General features: G+C 50.2%; 2 protein-coding genes across 3 annotated transcripts in view; both read right to left on the minus strand.

Moving 5' to 3' along the window:
• ULK2 (unc-51 like autophagy activating kinase 2) overlaps positions 1 to 5,681 on the minus strand; it is a 37,314-nt gene extending 31,633 nt beyond the window's left edge. Inside the window, exons 1-3 of the mRNA XM_041482356.1 lie at positions 4,897 to 5,681; positions 3,631 to 3,723; positions 2,370 to 2,411 (exon numbers count right to left, since the gene is read on the minus strand). Coding sequence (XP_041338290.1) covers positions 2,370 to 2,411; positions 3,631 to 3,723; positions 4,897 to 4,989 — 228 coding nt within the window. The 5' untranslated portion in view covers positions 4,990 to 5,681. The remainder of the gene's footprint in view (positions 1 to 2,369; positions 2,412 to 3,630; positions 3,724 to 4,896) is intronic.
• A 5,614-nt stretch (positions 5,682 to 11,295) lies between these two features.
• Positions 11,296 to 19,158, minus strand: NLE1 (notchless homolog 1). 2 transcript variants are annotated; one of them, XM_041482367.1, is made up of 13 exons: positions 18,725 to 19,158; positions 18,300 to 18,446; positions 18,000 to 18,217; positions 17,819 to 17,898; positions 17,485 to 17,561; positions 16,243 to 16,340; positions 14,676 to 14,868; positions 14,122 to 14,257; positions 13,793 to 13,839; positions 13,455 to 13,657; positions 12,401 to 12,560; positions 12,245 to 12,315; positions 11,296 to 11,795 (listed from the first exon to the last, which is right to left on the minus strand). In XM_041482367.1, exons 1-13 carry the CDS (start codon positions 18,911 to 18,913, stop codon positions 11,783 to 11,785), a joined length of 1,632 nt encoding a protein of 543 aa, XP_041338301.1. In that variant the 5' UTR covers positions 18,914 to 19,158; the 3' UTR covers positions 11,296 to 11,782. The 2 variants fall into 2 exon arrangements, with proteins under 2 accessions (XP_041338301.1, XP_041338300.1); XM_041482366.1 differs by having other exon boundaries at positions 18,686 to 19,158.
• Positions 19,159 to 19,227: the final 69 nt, after the last annotated feature.

Consider the following 19,227-nt stretch of genomic DNA (forward strand, 5'->3'; position numbering starts at 1 on the left):
GAGTGGTCATGCAACAGGAACATAAATGAAGAGACATGAAGGAGAAGGAATCTAACTACTTCCTGAGAATCAATCCAAATGAAGCTTTTTGCAATACATAAAATAATAACTGTACATTCATTCTCAAAAGATACACTCCAAATTGCTATGCAGGGATACAGCTTTAATCTCAAAGTACTGCCATTGATTTAATATTATGAGATGTGGAAGTATTTATCCTTGATCACAATCAATTTACACTTTTTTCACTTAGTTTTGCCACTTTCATTGCACACCATCTTTTTCCATCTGAAAACTCAGAGCAACAATCAGCTCTTGGCTTATTCAGCTACATGATCTGTCAAACTGCATCTGAAACAGGAGCATTTTCTTATTTCAAACTGTCTAAGGTTAAGAAAAGCTTCAGCCCCACAGAACTACAAAAATAAAACAGACTCCCATTCACACTGAGAACTTCCTACTGTGACACAGACTCCACTGGCTCCAGCACTGAGGAAAAAAAATAGCTTCTGTAAACTTAGAAATAGCTTGAAATCCTGAAGTCTTATCTGCTGGACTGTATCACCATGCTCACAATACCCTGGCAAACAAAAAGGGCAGTACATGCTAGAACATGAAATGCTACAGAAAATTAGTAGGTGTAACAGCCTACTGACATGTGAATGCCTTGCATAGTGTTCATTCTTGCTGGGCTATAAATTAAATGTAATCACAGAAGTTAATGATGTCTGCCACTTCACAAACACAGCAGAAAGGGAAAAGCTTATTTGTGCAAGTGGCACACTCTTTATACCATATATTGCACAGCAGTTCCTTCTGTAGAAGCAGCATCCTGCTGCCAAGCTTTGTGTTTGCTATGAATGTATTTGAAATATATCAAGGTACAGGATGCAGGTTTGCCCTTCTCTTTGCTTTAACTGCTCATTTTAATTAAACACAAAAGCTGGTGACAAACAGCAACATCCCCTTCTCAAATGCAGTAGCACTGATCATTCAAGAAGTCCTGTCACCCTTTCCTGGGGCAGGACAGAAAAGCCTAAAAGTTATGTTTATAAAAACCCTTTAGGTAAAGAAACCATAGACAACTGTAGGACTCTGTAGTCTCTTTCCTTGTGCATAAATCAAAATAACAAGAGTTTTTCCAAAGCTCAGATGTTAAATCATCAAAATACCTAACTAGTCCACTACCCCCACACTGAGCTGCAGAGCTGACTAAGGAACCTTCATGTATAAACAACTGTAAATGATAAATCTCAAATTCAGCTGCTTACTCACACACCAACACCCTCAGTCAACAATTCCAGTTGCTTTTGAGATGTCTGGACATACTAAATTTAGGATGCTGAGAGATTATTTCCACTTAGCAATGCTCATGAAAACCTGGTCTCCTCAAGAAGCACAACAGACAACACTTTCCCTCTCAGAGCAGATAACATTACTCAAAATGAAGAATGGTGAAGTCAAGATTCAGGAAAAACAGTCTCTAGACTGAACCTAGAAGTTTTGATGCACAGTCAGCTGCTACATGAACATCTCAGCTTTGTACCAAAAGTCACTTGAGTCCTACAGCTCTAGAAATCCTGAGCCCACCTAATTTATGTCACATGAACACAGACTTCTATAGGAAAAGATACACATCCACACAAACTAAAAGCTTTTAGCATGTGAATGTGTAAAGACAGGAAAAACTGAATGTCACAATTTCTATTTTGTGTTGCTTTGACTATGCAATGCCCCAAAGGGGCTGATCAGTAATTTGTTTTTTTTTTTAACAGTGTAACTCTGTATTTAAAATCAGGACTGAGCCCAGGAGATAAATGTATAGTTCTTATTCCAGCAGAACAAATGGCTGCATGAGCTGCCTCGTGTCTTATTTAGCTTTGCTTTACACTGGCAGGCCTCAGGATACAAAAATGTACTTCCTGAGCAGAACACACTCCCCTAGACAGGCTGCAGAGCAACTCCTCCACCTCATCAGGCAGGACCCTGGCAATAAAGAGAGGAGGACAATCTGAAGGAATTTAATTGAAAAGATCTAAGTGTCTGCTTGGCTTTTCTCACTGTATCCTGTCCTTCTGGACACACAGGCAACAGATACATGTGACTGTGGTTTTCTGCTTCTTTCAGTTCCTCCTCACTGTGCCACAGGGCTGAACACCACATTTCTTTGTCACACAGATCCCCAAGATGCTGCTCTTGCTGCTATTTGTTTTTGCTGAATTCCAAACTGATGACAGCAACAAAACAGACCCATTCAAAATAAATCTATTCAAAATCTTCTACCTGACATACATTATATATACTCACTAGATCTTCATAAATTAATTTTAATGAGGGAAAAAAAAAAAAGGGATCAAAATATATTTTACCTGGACATCATAAAGAGCTACAATGTTCTCGTGCTGAAGTTCCTGTAAAACAAAAAATTTGTATTATGGAAAAAGGTTATTAGTATTACTACTACTATTATTAATTGAATTTGCTGATAATCCTGATTTGGTGATAATCAAAGAGAATCTTTTTAAGATGATCAGATAGAATTTAGAGAAAATCCCAGCTGTTTAGACAATATTTAAAGGATAAGGAAGTTAGGCAATATCTTGAGAGGTCATAAAAACATTTGGTTCCAGAACTTTATGTCAATGACTTGTTACAGAAAGTACCAGAGCACAAGATCCTCTAATGAGAGCTGAAAATTGACAAGATTTAATTTCCTATTCTTACACAATTTCGTGCTTAGTGAAGTAACCAACTTGACCATTCTCAAATCAGCCTTACTTTTCTAATACAAAGAAAATCAAACCAAATAACATTAAATAAAACTCATGGGACAGACCATGGATTATTTGTAGCTGCTCAAAAAACTTCTGTTTGTTAAGTACTTGCAGTACACTAATACACCCAACACTAATTCTGGTATATAATAGATAAATGAGAATATAATATGTATATAATAGCATATAAAGTAGTGATGTATCTCAAGCAGCTCAGAAACATGGGAAGAAAGCAGCACTCAGTATTACTGCAAAGCTGTGTGAAATGAGATGTGAAATTCAAAGAGCAGGGAATGCTAAATGACCACCCAAGGAGATGTTTCCATAAAATAAGACTGAAAAACTGAAAGATGCTCCATTACATTTCCTCTGCTAGAGCCACACTCCACATTTTAAGGCAATTATCACAAGTCAGAAGTGGGCAGCTGCTTCGGGAATTAAAGTCAGCTCGCTGGTTTCAGCTTTCAAGGCACCTTTGAGCAAAAAAGATGAAGAAAGATCAAAGACTGATGCTTCACCCTCAGCTATGATCTGCTGGGAAAAGGTGCCACACTGGCCATCCTGAAGGACAAAGTCTTCCACATGTGCAATAAGCAAAGCACAGAGACTGCTTCCACAACAATTTGCTACTTTTAACTACAAAAGCATGCTCACGACCTGTTCTGAGACATTTCCAGAACTAAAGATTTAAATTTTTTTTCCGTTTTTCTTGGAATTTTTATTTCTGGATCCCTAACAAAGAAACATCACAACAGCAGCTACTGTGACACCACCCATGACCTGGAATGAACTAGGTCAGAAGTCTCTTTTCTTTTTCAAGCCAAGCAGCTTTAAAAATCACTGCAACTTAACATACCTTTAAGATTTTTATTTCTTTTCCAAGTAGGATTTGTGACTTCGACAAGTTCTTTTTGTTAATACTCTTTATGGCTACTTCCCAATCAGTTTTCTGGAAGTGAACAAAAAAAGTACTGTTAGTTTACTTTTTTAAAAAAACTTTATCCTCTAACAACTATCTAGGAAAACACAGAGAAAAAGTTGCAAGATCACCCCTCTTCTACCCACCAGTTATTGCTACCTCACGTGACACCATCAAGAACTGTTTCATTCCACAATAGCTTAGACAGCTATTAAAATCCAGCTTTGGCTACACTGCATTTTAATGGACTCCAAAGCATTAAAAAAAAAAAAAAAAAAAAAAAAAACCACAACAAAACCTAAGTAATTATATCCCATTTATTTTTTGGTAGCAGTGCTATGTATCTGCTTTTTTAGACTTCTCACAATGATGAAGTTACTTTTACTGTCCTTTAAGGACTTCTCATTTTCAGCTTTTCTACACTCTGCAGATGAAAACTGCACAGATCCCCCTCTGTTTTAAACAAGCTTATATACTATTTATATATTATCCAAAAATAAACTATTTCTGAGGTGGGAGCACCTCCATTGGCCTTTAAAGTTTCCGTTTCCCTTTCTCCTTTTTTTTTTAACCCCAAAATCACTGCACCGTGCCTCTCCAAGCCATGAGCACTGCCTTAATCCTCCAAAATGCTAAATCTCAAGGGCTGTTTTCTGGAAAGCAAATCTCTTTAGGCACCAGAATAAACTCACAGCATCAAGAAACCATAACGTAACTATGAATATCCGGGGCGATGAGCAAGTCACGCCAGGAAACCAGACACCTCTGAATTTAAGAAATATTCAGCCAATCCCAAAGGAGACAATTTTCCATTAGAGCCCTCGTTATCCAGCGAGATAAACATGACCCTCCCGACAAACAAAGGGCTCAGCCTCCCCTAGAGCTGCAACTCTCCCCTCACCGCTATGGCAGGGAGAGAGGAGGAGCGGTGGGACCGCGGACAGGCCGGTGGGGCTGAGGGAAGGGGAAAAATGAAGGTTTTATAGATGCCGGGGCCGGATCCCGGCTCAGGGCCGCGGGGCAGCCGCGGGCCTCAGCCCAGCTCGCACCTCCCTTCGGCTCTTTTTTTCTCCCCGAACACCCAAACCACGTCAAAACTCCGCAGAGGACACAACCCCCCCGCCACCACCGCAGCTGTCACCCACCCGAGGGGCTCCTGTCGGCCCCGGGTTGTGTAACCAGCCCCGCTCCGTCGCTGTTTACCTTGCGGTGGCGACCTTTGAAGACCACAGCAAAGGCTCCGTGTCCTATCAGGTCCTTCTTGCTGTACTCAAAGTCCCCCACCACCTCCATCATCCCTCAGCGGGGCATGAAGCCCCCGGGAAGGACGGAGGGAAAACAAAGGGGCTCTTCCTCCAGCTACAGCCGCCTCACGGCAGCCGGCGGCGGGGTGGGAGCCTGCCCCGGTCCTGGCTGCCCCCGGCGGCGGGGGCAGCTCCTCTCATAGCGCCGCAGACCCCCGGGCCGGCGGGGCTGCTGCAGGGCGTCACCGAGGCGAGGGGCTCCGTCGGGCATGGGGAGGGGAAAGAAGGGAATCTCAGGGGTCGGGTGTGAGGGGACAGCGCGGCATCGGCGCCGGGACGAGGGGCCTTCTCAGCGGGGAAGGGGGCTCCGTGCCCTGCCGCTGCCCGGCCCCATGGCCCCGCCACAGCGGGGGCTGCCAGCGCCGCGGCCCCGCTCAGGGACCGAACCCCAGAGCATCCAGCGAAGCGGGGGGCGGCGCGGCCCACGGCTCCGGGGATGGCTGTCGCTGTCGCCGCCGCAGCCCTCGCGAGAGGGGAAGAAGCAGTGAGGGTGCGGACGGGGGTCTTTCAGGCCGCCAGCGCCTCCCGGGGCTCCTGCTGCTCGACCACTTCCTTCACAGAGATCCGCACTCCGCCAGCCGCGGCTGCGAGTGCCCAGCCCTCAGCACCGCCCCGCGGCTCTTATAAGCCGCAGTGCGCAGGCCCCGGTGCTCGGGTGCTTCCGCCGGCGGCCAAAGAGTGCCTCACCCCGAGTAACCTGGCGGTCCCTCCGCCGCCAGCGCCTCAGAGCGGGACCGGAGCGGGGCCATTGCCCCGAGCCCTCCCCGGCCCTGCACCCCTCCTGTCAGGGCTCCGGGGGCCGGTCTGGTCGTCCTCTCAGTGAGGACGGTGACCCAGGCCCCTGGGCCCGCCTTTGCCCTCACGCCCGGGCAGAGAGGCCAACCTCAGCCCTTTCCTCGGCCGCCTCAGGCGCGCCCGCCAGTGAGGACAACGCTGAGGGGCCACCAGGGGAAGAGAGAGGACTGGAGCTGCACAGGATAAGAGCTGGGACAGTCAGGTATTGGATCATCCCAGGTTTCTAAGGCAGTGGCACTGATTACATAGCACCTCCAGGTCACACACTCTCAGCCCTGTCCCTGCTCCAGGTCACACACTTTCAGCCTTGTCCCTGCTCCAGTAGTGAGCAAGACTCTCCCTCAAACCTGAAACAAGGAATTTCAATGAATGGAGAGGCAATGGAGGAACAGGCACACAAAGTGCTGTGAGCCAAAGACACTTCGAGTTGTTTGCTCCCTTTATAAGGGGAACAACGCCTGTAATTTACAGCCCCTGCCTCCCAGCACTTTTACATCAGCCTGGGGCTGTTTACAGCATGTACAAACATTAAAAAAAACCCAACCAGCCACGGAACAACAGTCACATGGAGCCTTTGACCTTCACCTCCACATTCACATAATTATGCTCCTTTCCTCTGTTCCATTCCTCACTGCTCTCTTCCCATGTTCTCCATCACACACACCACCTCCACATCCCAGTTCCAGACCCTTTCAGGCTTCCCCAGTATCCCCACGGGCCCCAGAGGATGCAGGATCCCCTCTGGCCCCACACAGCCATGCTGTGCCTTCCCTGACGTGACCCAGGCTCTGCTTTCAGTGTCACCAGATCAAAATAGAGACTGAGCAAAGAGTTCTGCAGTTGGGCCTCTCCCCATTCCTCACTTATCTCCCTTGGCTTTCCAACACTCCAAACCAGGAGCAGTGTGCCATGTCAGGACCTCCTCAGCTAAAGGCTTCTCCACAGACAATGAAATTAGATGTAAAAAATATCCAGCAAGAGTCTTAAGGAAAGATTGACAGCTTTATGAAGGACATTTTAAGCTATCAGAGGAATCCTGAGAAATCTCATTTGTGCCAAAGAGAACCAAAGGGCTTTAAAACCCCTCAAAACTGAATCCCCCCTTTATTTCAAGTTTTGAGTCCCCACCCAAAATCCTCACATGGCACTCCCCTAACAAACAACACCGAGAAAGTGGAGTTGGCCAATAATTTCAACAGCCCAGAACACCCCTGTGGAAAGAATAAATGAGATGTAAAAATATTCCAAGTTAATCATAAATTAAAATGTTGGTAGTAACAGACTTGGTGATATGCTTCACAGTGTCCCTTTAAACCAGGAAAAAGCCCACAAGCCTCCATGTGTTAAATATTCTGATTCATAAAAATAATTTCTCTCAGAACTGGTTGTTTATTGCCATCCACCAATTCTCACTTCAGTATTAATCCTCCCAGCATCAGCGTGTATCCTCACCCCAAAATCAATGTCACAAGCTACATTTTAGGGAAGCTGAAAAAACAAATTCATTCGCAAGACGCCTTTTGAGCAGATAAAAGTCACAACAGCCATTATTACCAAGCCACCCATTCTGCATCACACTTGCGAACCGAGACACATTTCCCGACACATTTCCCTTCGGCAGCAGCACTGCCTCACGTCCTTTTGTCCTCCTAATGGGGCTGGAGCCCTGGAGCAGGTTTGTTTCAGCACAGCAAGGACAAACGGGCAGGAGCGGCAGCGAGGTTTGACCGGAATAACTAAACACCCTGCGGGATCCGAGCGGGATCGCTGGAGGCTGCGGGATTTGCATGCGGGTCACTCCTCCCAGCTGGGTCCTTGACGGGCGGCTGCGGGAGCTTCTGGGCGTCGGTAACTCCAGCATCCGCACTACACCAAGAGCCTACAAACAGCACCGTCACTTGCTTGGGCTGCTGGAAGAGTTCTGAGGCAAAACGGACTGGATTCACCTTTCCCAAAGGGAGCCTCCTTGCCGGAGATGTTGGGAGAGGATGCAGGATAACCCCATGGGGCTCGTGCTGCTCCCACACACGGATATCCAGCATTTAGCCTGCACTACCCAGGGGGTGCTCTGCTCTGCTCTAACCATGCAGCAGGACACTAAAACACCCAGTGCAGCTGCCTGATCCAGCCCAGTGGTCCTCCAAAAACACGGAGCACTGTGTACTGAGTTGGTTCGTTTTTAACATCACGCTCTGCAGGAGAGACCACCAGCAACCCACAGTTCTGCACCCACCATTCACAGAGGGAAGAAAACAGAACAGCAGTACTGGAGATGGCTCTGGAGCTCCTTCCCAGCTGCACTACCTTGCTTCAAATTAGTCCCTCAGTTGTGAGCCAGGACTTCTGATCACAAGAGCAACACATCTAGGAAGGAATTAGCAAATTCCAGGTTGCTTGTCTGAGCGCAGAGAAGGATGCTTTCATCTGGCAGCAGCTCCACAGAACAGAGACATCACTGCCTTGAGTTTTTTTAACACCTTTCATCCTCAAAAGCACTAATGGACTTACAGCAAACCCTTCTCTGCCTTATCACGCCACCAAAATGCAGCCCTGAGGTAGAAACATCACCTGAATAACGGCAGGGCTGACCCAAAAAAAAAGCCGAACAAGGCTGCTTTTCCTACTTTTCATGCAGAACAATGAATGAAGTTCATTTTCTTCCTATTCATTGAAAAATTTTTCTTGTCTCTGTCTCTCCCCAGGCTATAAACTTGCACATGGAAATTAAATTACAGATCTGGGAAAATATTCAAGAGATCATCTGAGTTGAACAGGACAGGAACATGTGGCTCCAAGGACCCAGGGAACACAACACACACTCCACTTGCATGGATAAGCAGGACACAGCCCCAAGTAAGAGTTTTCACATGGATTTTAAGGCCTCATTTATCTAAATCAGTTCCCAAAGGTAGGAGTCTGACAGCATCCTGCTCACCTCAGAGCTATCAACTTCGCTCCAGGTGTTCTAATATCCTTCCATATCCTTCCTTCCCTCCCTCCATCACACTCAGGATTTCACTAGACAGGTAAACCTTCCTCAGAGGACTGGCACGCTTCCCAGTCCTTATCACTACTGTCCTCCCATTGGGATTTGTAACAAAATTGATGGTGGCACCAGCTGAGCTTTTAAAGGAGAAAGTGTCAGAGGGCTCTGCAGGACAGTTTCTGGCTATGCTTAAAATTTTTCTTGTATTGCCAGTAAAAAATAACGCCCTTGTGGTAAGAAAACCTGTGTGGGATGCTTAATGAGTAACTCAGGAGGAACTGGACTGAAACATGGAAGCAGATCCCAGGATTCCTATCAAACAGCACTGGAAAAGCTCAGGCATTTCAGTAGGTTTTCCAGAAAACCAATCACAAAGCTCCAGCCCACCTCCTAGATTTGTCCTTTAACACAAAGTAACATCTCCCCCATTAATAACGCCATCAACCCCAATTTGCATCTGCAATTGCCCAAATGAGCTAATTAAAGCTCCCATCCCCAGCGTGGCGGAGCGAGGGAGGTCACGCGCTCGCTGCGGCTCCTGCCAAGCAGGAGCCAGCTCTGGAGGGAAGGGCAGCAGCTCTTCCTTCCTTCCCCAGTGCCTGAGCAGGCACTGACTGCAGCCAGGCCCGGGAAATGCCGCATTCAAATAAAACTGGGAGGGAGGAGTGTCAGGGAATTGCTTGGGAATACAGCTGGAGCTGGGCCAGCTCTTAGTATGCATGGAGGCTGGTGCTGTATGAATGGTAAAAATAGCAGCAGATGCTTAGATAAGAAAATACAATTTGGTTTACATGCAAAGCTATCACAGAGCATGGTTCAAAAATCTACCTGCTATCAGATCACAGGAAGATTACGGCCGAGAGCTTTAAACTTAGTTGCAAGGCCCTCTCTTTCTTCAAGAGGTCTTGGAAAACCTTTCTGCTCCAGCATTAGAAAGGTGAGTTTTAATTAGGCTTTATGTCACAGAAGCAGAGTCTGAAGGGATGGCAAGAGCATGGTTAAAGTGCACAGTGATTGCTTTGGTTTGGAAATCAGTGGGCAAGGTACACTGATATTTTAGGTACACCTACACACATGCACAGCCAAGCCCAGTTCCCACAGGCAGGATCATGTCTCTGAGCTCTGATACATCCCTGCCTCCAACACAAAACACACCATGGATTGACAGGGCACAGTGACCCTGAGCAGCACTCCAGAGGAGGAAGCAGAGAATGATTCCTCACTCAGGAAGAGACACTTGCAACCAGGAGCTGCTGCTTGTAGCAAGTCAGACTTGGGGACAGAGCTGAACTCCCAAGGGTGGGTCATTCCCTTTAGCACAAGCACCCCAAAAGCTTGGAAACCAAGCAGGCTTCTTGGCTGTTACCAGTGACCTGCTCCTCTTCTCCCCAAGGGCAGACTTACCAGCTGGTTTTAAACCACCCTGTCCCACATTTACCTCAGCGAATTACAAAATATTTTCTTTATGCAGATGGATGCAACCTGGCCTATGCTGTCAGCAGGAACCAGCTGGAGGAAGCACCCTAATGAAAGAACAGGTATGGGATACTGAGCTCTTCCCAAAAGATCCCAGAGATAGATCCCTGCTGACTTGGCTGGCAGAAGGAGATACTCACAGGAACTACAAATTGTTTTCTCAGTCATATTAAAAATTTAACCCTTTGTTCCAGCCTTTGGCTCACCTGAACACTTGTAGACAAGCAAAAGGCCATTACTGCATAATCTTAATTCTCCAAAGCAATCCTGCCAGAAGGAATAAAGTCCTAAAATGCATCTTCTGCAGCTGAAAGCATCTGAGATCCAAACTCCTGTTCTGAGTTGTAGTAATCGCTGCATATGAGGGCTATGGAAAATGTTTTGACCTTCATGCTAACCTACTGCAACTAAATCTGACAGTGTAATTTCTGCTTCTTATTAATCACATCTTGATTTTCTCTGTTTCATAAGCATCCTGGAAATAAACACTTAGTCCAGGTCTATTCACCTCATGACGGCTGGAAGCCTGAACTGACTGATAAAAAGGCTCATAAGCAAACTTACAAATACCCAGCTGACAGTGTGAATCCCTCTCACCCACTGGGCAAGTAAATGCACTTGAGAAATTCCAGAAGGAGCCAGCCCTGTGCAATGGAAGTATTGCTATTTTCTGTGTGGGTCCCAGCCCTGATGTCAGCACGTATCCAGGGCAAGGGACAAGTGCCACACAGAATTCCTGCGCCATTCTTCCCCACCCTATCCTTCCTTCCCCCAAGCCAGTGGTGGATGGGAAATGGACACTCTCTCTCCTGTTCAGAGTCTCATTTTCCCATTCCCAAGAGCTGCTGAAACCTGAAAACTCAGCACAGCTCCAGCAGTCGCTTGAAGTCCAGGCCTGTTGCACCCTGAACAGATTAGCCAAGGAGTTCTGTGCTGTGGATGCAGGGGATCACTGGCAGATAATGCTCAGCACAGCCCACAAGGAAATGGGGCTGTGTGGAAAGGCAAAACCTTACTGGAATATTGAGTAGCCCCAAGTCCTCATTCTCAGATCTTTGTCCCAGACATGCAGCCAGGCACAATTCTGCAATGGAATAATGTGCTGAATTTTCCCATTTTTCTCTATCTCTGAAGGCCACACAAGGACAACCCTCTCTGTTCCCACTAAAACCCTCTTCTCCACAGGATTCTCCACAGAGCAAGAAAGGGCACGAGCAGACTCCGCCCTTTGCTTGCCCCTTTCAGGACAATGGCTACTGTGAGGCTGAAATTCCAATAAAAAGCCAGTTGAGATGGAGGCAGATGAGATATCCCTCCTGTGATGTTCAGAGGAAATCATCCTGCAAAGCACAGCTCTTATTAAGAACTAAAATTAAAATTTCCTTAAATAAATATAAGGAAAGAGTCCATGAGAGAGAGTTGCCAATGGGAACACGGAGCCATGTTTAGGTCAATCTCTTCGTCCATCACCTTGGAGATCTCCCAGGACTGTGCTGAGGGCAGGACCAGCAGCTCCATGTCACTGTTCCTATCGACGCCATCTGGAAAGGGAAAGAGCTGCTGTGTCCCTGTGGAGGGGCACAGCTCTGCCACAGGGCCCAGCAGGCAACAGCAGCACTGCAGGGACCTGGGGTCACCAGCCACAGTCAAATGGCAACCAGCTCCCAGGAATCTGTCTGCATAACTGGGAGAGGGAAGAAGGTCAGAAATGAAGACCTGACCAGCTGGTGCAACTGTTCCTTTCCCTCTCCAGGAGTCAAAATATCTGAGTCAAATTTCATCCTGACTGCTCAGCTGGAGAGGCTCTGCTTTCTAGTTATCTCCCAGCTACAGTTCCTGCCCTGAGAGAGGTCAGATCTCCAAGCTGGGATCTGACACAGTGCTCTCTGCAAGAGATCATGCCCTAACCACACAGGTCTCTGCAAGGGCACTGTGGCTCTGAGGGACACACGGAGCAGCTGCATCCCTCGTGGACAAACAGGTTACTCACATCCGCAAACACTTGTCCTTCCCTCCGCTCGCCACCCTCTGTCCGTCCGGGCTCCAATCCACGGCATACACCTGGTGGGATGGAAATCAGTCACCTGTGCTGGGAGGAGGGGTCACTCCTGCCTCCCAAACACCTCAGCTCCCACAGGCAGCTCACCTCATCCGCGTGGCCAGGTAAATCGATGGCCAGTTTCTTTGTCTTGGCATCCCAGACCTTGAGGGTGCTGTCGCTGCTGCCGCTCACCAGCAAGCGGCTGTCAGCTGACCAGGCGATCTGGTACACGGCTGAGACGTGGCCCCTCAGCGACGTCAGGTACCTGGGGACAAGGACAGGCTGTCAGAGCAGCAGGCTTTGTTCCAAACTTGCCCTTGTCTTCATGTTTCTTCCCCACCAGCACAGTCACAGGATGCCCAGCATGCTCCAGGCAGACAACTGCTAGACAGAGTCCATCCAAAAACTCTCCCAACTGGGCTCAGAACCTTCTAGAGGATGCCTCTTCATCTCACCCCCTCAGAAAAGAGACCCTTATCCAGCAGGCAACACTTCAGCCTCACTGCACAGGTGTGTCCTTCCCTCTCTAAATCTGAGCACCTCAGATTTAGAAGGACCTTTGAAATTGCTGACAAGAAAGCCAAGCTCATGAGTGTTAAGGTTGGTTTGCAGGGGAGGAGTGCTGCCTCCAAGAGCTCACCAGTACTGGAGCTGCAAGTTAAAAGCTGGATTACAGGAGCATCCAAAATACCAACAGCACTACTTCTAACTACAAGAATTTGCATCATCCAGAACAAGCTGTTCTCTGGCACAAGAACTGTTTAAACTGGGTCAGTCTCCAGTTCCCAACACACACATCTTCAGGAGATCACTGGAGTGGAACATCCCATCCCACCACAGCTGTGCCTGCCCCGGAGAACCGACTCTGCAGCAACAGGGTGTGCAAACAGGTGCCAGGCAGTGCTGGGGCTGAGTCACAGTGGGCCTGCACACACAGAGCCAAGCACAGACGCCCTGACACAAGAAAAGCCAGACAAGAGACTTCCCAAGGGCAGAAAATCGCAGAAGCAGCAGAGTGACTTTGCATGAGCTGAAGCTACAGAGATGCTGAACATGCCAGGAAGCTGCTGGCAATGAACTGGGGCCCAGCCCTGTGTGCCCTGAGCATTACATACAGACTCCAAACCAGCACCACCTCTAACAGAACAAACCAACTCACTTTCCTGTCCTACCATCCCAGAGCTTTATGGACTTGTCAAAGGAAGCACTAGCAATTATCCGGGTGTCTGGCGAGAACACGACTTGGTTAATCAATGCCTGGTGGCCTGTCATTCTCTCAAGTGGCTTCTTGTCTTCTGCTGGTCTCCAAAGAAACAGGGTGAAATCATCTGACCCTGAGACAAGTCTTTCTGGTTCCGGGCCCTGAAAAAGGGATGAAAGAGCCCAAGTTTTGTACAAGCCAGGTGTGGAGAGCTTGGAAGCACACCAGTGCTGGGGTGTCCACTGCTTTCACCAGTGACAGTGTTAGAAGTGACAGCAGGGACAAAAGGGACTTACCCGGACTTGGTTGTACCTCTGCAGTGCCCTGTCTTTCAGTTCTGACACTGAAAAAGGGAAAAGGAGGGTGAAAGAGAGATTGGCAATCCTTAGATTAAAATAAATTTTATAACCTTGTCATGCCAATTCCAATCCTGGCTCTGCGTATTTAGCAGGAGCATTTGTGACCGCTCAATTTACCAAAGACAACTTGGGAACAAAAGCCCTGGAAGGAAAACAGAGTGACCTCCCCATCCCCCAGACTGCTCCACCCTGGCATGGGCATGAAAAATCTTGACTTCCAGCATGACCAGTCCTCCCCCAGCCTCCAAGGTGGGTGCTGCACTCACAGGAGCCTCTGACATCCTGGGGGTTGATGGTGGCCTCGGCCGGCTCGAAGGCGCCGGTGCGCAGAACGTAGTCGGTGCTCAGGGCCATGGTGTTCACCCAGTGAGCGTGGCCCTGCAGCGTGCGGCACAGGACACCCTGGGGACAAAGCCACCCTCAGACAGGGACAGGACACAGCCAGGCTGCACAGCACCCACCGGGCTGCAGGGATACACCCCAAACTTTCCAAACCTGCTTGCCCCAGCTGCAGGCAGGCTAAGTAAGCAGGGAAGACACAACGCTGTTGAGCTTCAGGGAATCAGCTTCCCTTGCACAACACCCATCAGCTCAGGTTGCTGCAGGGATGTTTCAGCTTTTAGCCCCATTTAATGCTCTTAAGGATGAAAACATCACACAACAGATACCCTTTGCAAATGGTGCCAAGCAACAGGTCTGACAGGTCAGGAGGATACAGCAGCTCTGTTTTCCAGGGCACAAGCTGTGCCAGGAAGAGCAAAGCTACCCCACAGTGTGCCCAGCCCCCTTTGCCAGCAGCCCGAGGGCATCCCTCACTTACATCCTGGCTCCTCCAGACTTTGATGGTCCTGTCCTGGGAGGAGGAGTAGAGCAAGCCATCGCCCCCCCACTTCACACAGGTCACCGACTGCGTGTGGCTTGTGAGGATTTTGTCACACCTGCCCATCAGAGTGTCCCAGATGCGGATGCTGCAATCCTTGGAGGCACTGGCCAGGTAACGGCACTCTGGGTTTCTGGGCAAAGAGATCAAATCCATTTGTGCAGCTCCCCTGAGCTCCTTCCCCACCAGCCCCAAGGGATTCAAGGGTCCAGCAGGCAATAAAATGCAACTTTCTTCTGCCTTAAGATCAGAGAGAGGCCAGACAGGGGCAGAGCACTGACCTACAGAGAACAAGTTCACACAAGGCAGGGGAGAGGCAGACAAATGCCTCCTCCAAACCAACTCCTGGGCTGCACATTGGAGAAATCAATCCAGGATAAACCTGGAAGCTGAGGCCTTGGCAATGACCTTGCTTGCACAGCTTTAACCCACTGGCTAACAAGGTCACCACAAAGTGGCACCTTCCCTGGGCACAGGCTGGAGAGAGCCATGGGCAGGGGATAAGCCTCACACAGGGAGCACAGATCCATGGCACTGGGAATGTGTTGGATGTTCCCCTGCCTCTGCCATGCTTCATCTCCAGCCTGTGGACAGAGTGCTGTTGTGCTGACAGGGCTGAAAGGAACACTGTCCATCCACATCCATTGTGGCTTAGAGGGCAAATTGAACACATCTGGAAGTAGCTGGCCACAACCCAACAAGGACAGAGCTGCCACAACCCTCTGTCCTCTGCACATCTTTATCACTCTGCATGGTGGCACCAGCAGTGAGGAAGAGCACAGCCCCTCCCATTGCACTGGAACTGGCTGAAAAAAGAGAACTGCAGCCCTGGCAGGGTCATGTCTCTCCTCCCCATTTCCTCATCTTCCTTACAATCTTTTTTTTTTGCTAATCCAGTTAATTGTCTGCAAATAGCTGGAGCTTCCTACTGGCAAATTCAATTTGCAGGGCTCTGCTCTGAAGGGGCCCTTTTTCTTTCTTTTTTATTTATTTCTGTAACATCTTGGATTAATGGCTACAACTGTCCCCTTCCACCCACCTTTCCCAGAGGGAGCTTTAGCTGATCGAAGGGATAAGGGGATTGTACAGTTAATCATCCCTGATGATAAACAGGATGACAGAGGCCAGCAGGATCAGGAGAGCAGAAAGGAGTGCTCTGCCCTCGGACACCACCAGGCTTCCCTGCTTCCACCTCAGCATTGCTGGAGCCCATCAGTGTTTGTCCAGCACCACAAAAGCAGTGTTTTCCACAGGCAGGTGTATCTTTTTCCCAGGGGAAAGGAGACACAGCCTGGCAGTGATTCCCCAGCAACTCACAGGGACTGTGAGCAGCAGCTGGGACTCCTGGCTCCCAGCTGCACACATTTTTCCCAGCTCACCTTGAGAGCTGTTCTACATGGGCCTTTTCCCGTAACAGGACAAAGGTAAACAGGAGCAATGCCCTTCAGGTCAGGCTGCTCTTTTCCATAGGAGCAAAGGGAAGGGCTGAGCTGGCCCCTTCACTTACATGTGGAGGGGTTCCCAGCACAGACACGTGATCCATTTGGAGTGGCCAGAGAGCACCCGGCCGATCTGGCTGCCAGTGGCTGGGTCCCAGAGAAAGATCTGTCCAAGAGAGGAAGCACGAGGGTCACGTCAGGCCACAGACATCATGTGAATCCCACAGACGTTGGAGCTCCATTTAGAAAGCAGAGGTGTCCTTGGGATCGTGTTTGCACTCGCAGGCAGCAGCAGGGGAAGGGGGCTGGATGCCTTTCCAAATCCCTGCAGCAATCAGCTGACACCCAAAAGAATGAGACCTGACTGCCCTCCTGTCTGCCTACAACGCTGCTGCTGCAAAGTTATCTGCCTCAACTCAAAAAGGATACAGGTCCCCAAAAAGCCACCCTGTGCCAGAGGCTCAGGGAGTGTTTGCAGAGCACAGTGAAAGCCCCAGCTAAACGCTGCTGATTATCGGATGCTGTGGGTGGGACACATGCTGGTTTTCTCTTGTTGATTCTCTCTCTACATAAATGTTCATCTTGAGAGCCAAGGCATTAGTCATCTCCTACTTAAGAACTTGGGAGAAATAGGGAAAAAGAGGACAAGCAGCTCTCTGGGTTCAATTAAAGGCAGACCAGCACTAAACCATGGCTGAACCACCCTGGCCCAGGACATTTCCTTGGGACTGGCATCACAACTTTGGCAGCTCTGCGAGTGCTGTCATTGCTCCAGACCATTCAAAGGTCAGAGAGTAACTGCCCCATAGGAGCTCATCTCCTACTTAACTACACACTCCTGCTTCCCCAGGCATTTCTGCACTTCAAGCACACCAATTTTGCCCCACAGCGAGGGCCGAATTCCTTTCACACTTGTGCAAGAGGGAATTTGGCTGTGTCTGTGTGGGAACGCTGTGACCAGGCTGCTGCTGCATGGCTGGATCACGCTAAGAGCAGCCCTGACCCATCCTCACTCCAGACACCTCCCTCATGATGGAGCTGCCTGCCAACAACCACATCCAAAGCCTGGACTCTTTCCTGGACAGAGGGAAAAGCATCTGCACAGCAGGATTCAGAGCTCCCCGAGGTGACAATGCCAGAGCACTGCCTGGCACAGAGAGGCTTCTCACAATACTGTGACACAGCCACACACAAAGCTCCTCTGGAGAATGGAATCCTGCTCCAAACAACGGGATAGCCACCTGACACCCCTGAAGAAACAAGAAAACCCCTAATCCCCCCAGCCCCATGCTGAGGGAGCCCACGTGTACCTGGCTGTTCTTGCAGCCCGAGGCCAGTTTCTTGCCATCAGGTGACCAAGCAATGCTGAGCACCCAGTGCCGGTGACCTGGCAGAGAGAGCAGAGTGGGTGTGAGTGGAGAGCTGGGACTGTCCCTGGTGTCCCAGCAGGAAGCCACTCTCTGTTCCTCCTGGCCAGCCCCTCTTTCTCCACTTTGCCAAAGAGAGCTACTCGTTCTCCAGGTTGTGATCCCAGCCTGGACAGCTCAGACAGCACCAGGCTCTGCTCTGCTTGTCCCCAGGCAGACAGGGGGTCTGTGAGGGAGGGGGTCACAGGCTGCCCCCCTGGCACTCCCCAGCACCCACCTTTGGCTGTGAACTGTGGTGTTTCCGTGCTGAGGTCCCAGAAGCGGACAGTGGTGTCTCCAGAGCCGCTCGCCAGGTACCTGGGAGAGGGGGAACAGCTCAGCACGGTGTCCCCAGGACAGGACAACGGCAGCTGCCGCCTTGCCCCGACCCCCGCCTGCCTGCAGCCACACCCTCGTACTTTCCCGTGGGGCTGAAAGCCACGGAGATGACGGCCTCGGTGTGTCCCTCCAGGGAGCTGGTGCAGCGTGTCACCGCCCGCACCCTGAACACCGCCTGCGGCTGGTAGATGATGTCCAGAACCTTCTCTGTCTCCACGCTCTGCCCTGCCAGGGTCTTCTCCAGCGACGCCACGATCTCGGCATCGTGGATGAAGAAGACCAGAGGCAGCGGCTCATCCTGCGGGACGAAGGGCAGGTGAGACAGCGAGGGGCGGCGCCGGGTCGGGCTGGGGGTGCCGGGGAGTTCGGGAGGGTCTCACCTTCTGTAGGAGGGCGTTGCAGACGAGCTGCAGCTTGTCCGGAGTGATGGTGACCGGGACATCGAAGGGCGAGCCCAGGCACTCCCCTGCCTCATCGCGGAACTGGATCAGGAGCCGCTGCACATCCTCCCCGTCCGGCGACATGTTCTGCGGGACAGCGGGCTCAGCGGCGGGAATCCCACCGGGCAGCGGGCACAGCCCCCCGCCCCGGCAGCGACACCCGCCTGGAGAGAAGGAACCTCTACAGTGGGACCCCGCGTAGGGCCCGTGGGAGGGAGAAACACCCCGCACCGAGCAGGAGCCGCGCGGGGAAACCCCAGCAGAGGGCGAGGGGACCCCGCAGCGCCGCAGCACTCCCACCCCTGCAGCTTCCAGGCGCTGCCCACCCCGGTCCCGGTGCCGGTCCCGGTGCCGGTCCCGCTCACCGCGGCCATGTGCGCGCGTGCCCCACGTGGGCCGGAAGCTGCCGGGGAGCGCCCGAGCGCGGCGCTGCTGCCCCCTGGCGGCCGGCGGGGAGAGCCGCGCTCGCCCCAGGGCCGCGGGTTCGAGGCCGCGCAGGGACAACTTCCGCGGGTCCAAAACTTCGGGGGATTGATGCTAAAACGACCCAACATGGGCCGAGCCTTTCACGCTCAATCCGGCCCTTAGTTTAAGGAAATGCAGCCCTGAGTAATATCCATATCCAAATGTGGGAGCTGTAATCCCTGAACATGCCCAGGATTAGTCGGGATCCTACCCAGGAGGGAAACTGAGGCAGGGGTGCACTAAAACAGGTAAGAGTTTAGTGTGGTTCAATACTTCAGGACCAACCCTTGCCCCTTTACACCTTTCACAACCTAACTTCTGCCACGTCCTGTGACTGAACAACTTTAAGAATTAATCTTATTCACCACACTGCCATTAACATAATCCATTAAGAAACGTGGGC

Source organism: Pyrgilauda ruficollis, unplaced genomic scaffold (genome assembly GCF_017590135.1).
Source record: "Pyrgilauda ruficollis isolate IOZ18807 unplaced genomic scaffold, ASM1759013v1 scaffold59, whole genome shotgun sequence".
Classification (NCBI taxonomy): Eukaryota; Metazoa; Chordata; class Aves; order Passeriformes; family Passeridae; genus Pyrgilauda; species Pyrgilauda ruficollis.

Excerpts from the sequence above, each read along its gene's own strand:
- NLE1 (XM_041482366.1), bottom strand. The coding sequence starts at position 18,913 with ATGTTGGGTCGTTTTAGCATCAATCCCCCGAAGTTTTGGACCCGCGGA. Across the intron at positions 17,562-17,818 it reads ACCACAGTTCACAGCCAAAG|GTCACCGGCACTGGGTGCTC; the intron begins GTGGGTGCTGGG and ends TCTCTCTGCCAG. Across the intron at positions 13,840-14,121 it reads CCAGGATGTCAGAGGCTCCT|TGTCAGAACTGAAAGACAGG; the intron begins GTGAGTGCAGCA and ends TCCCTTTTTCAG.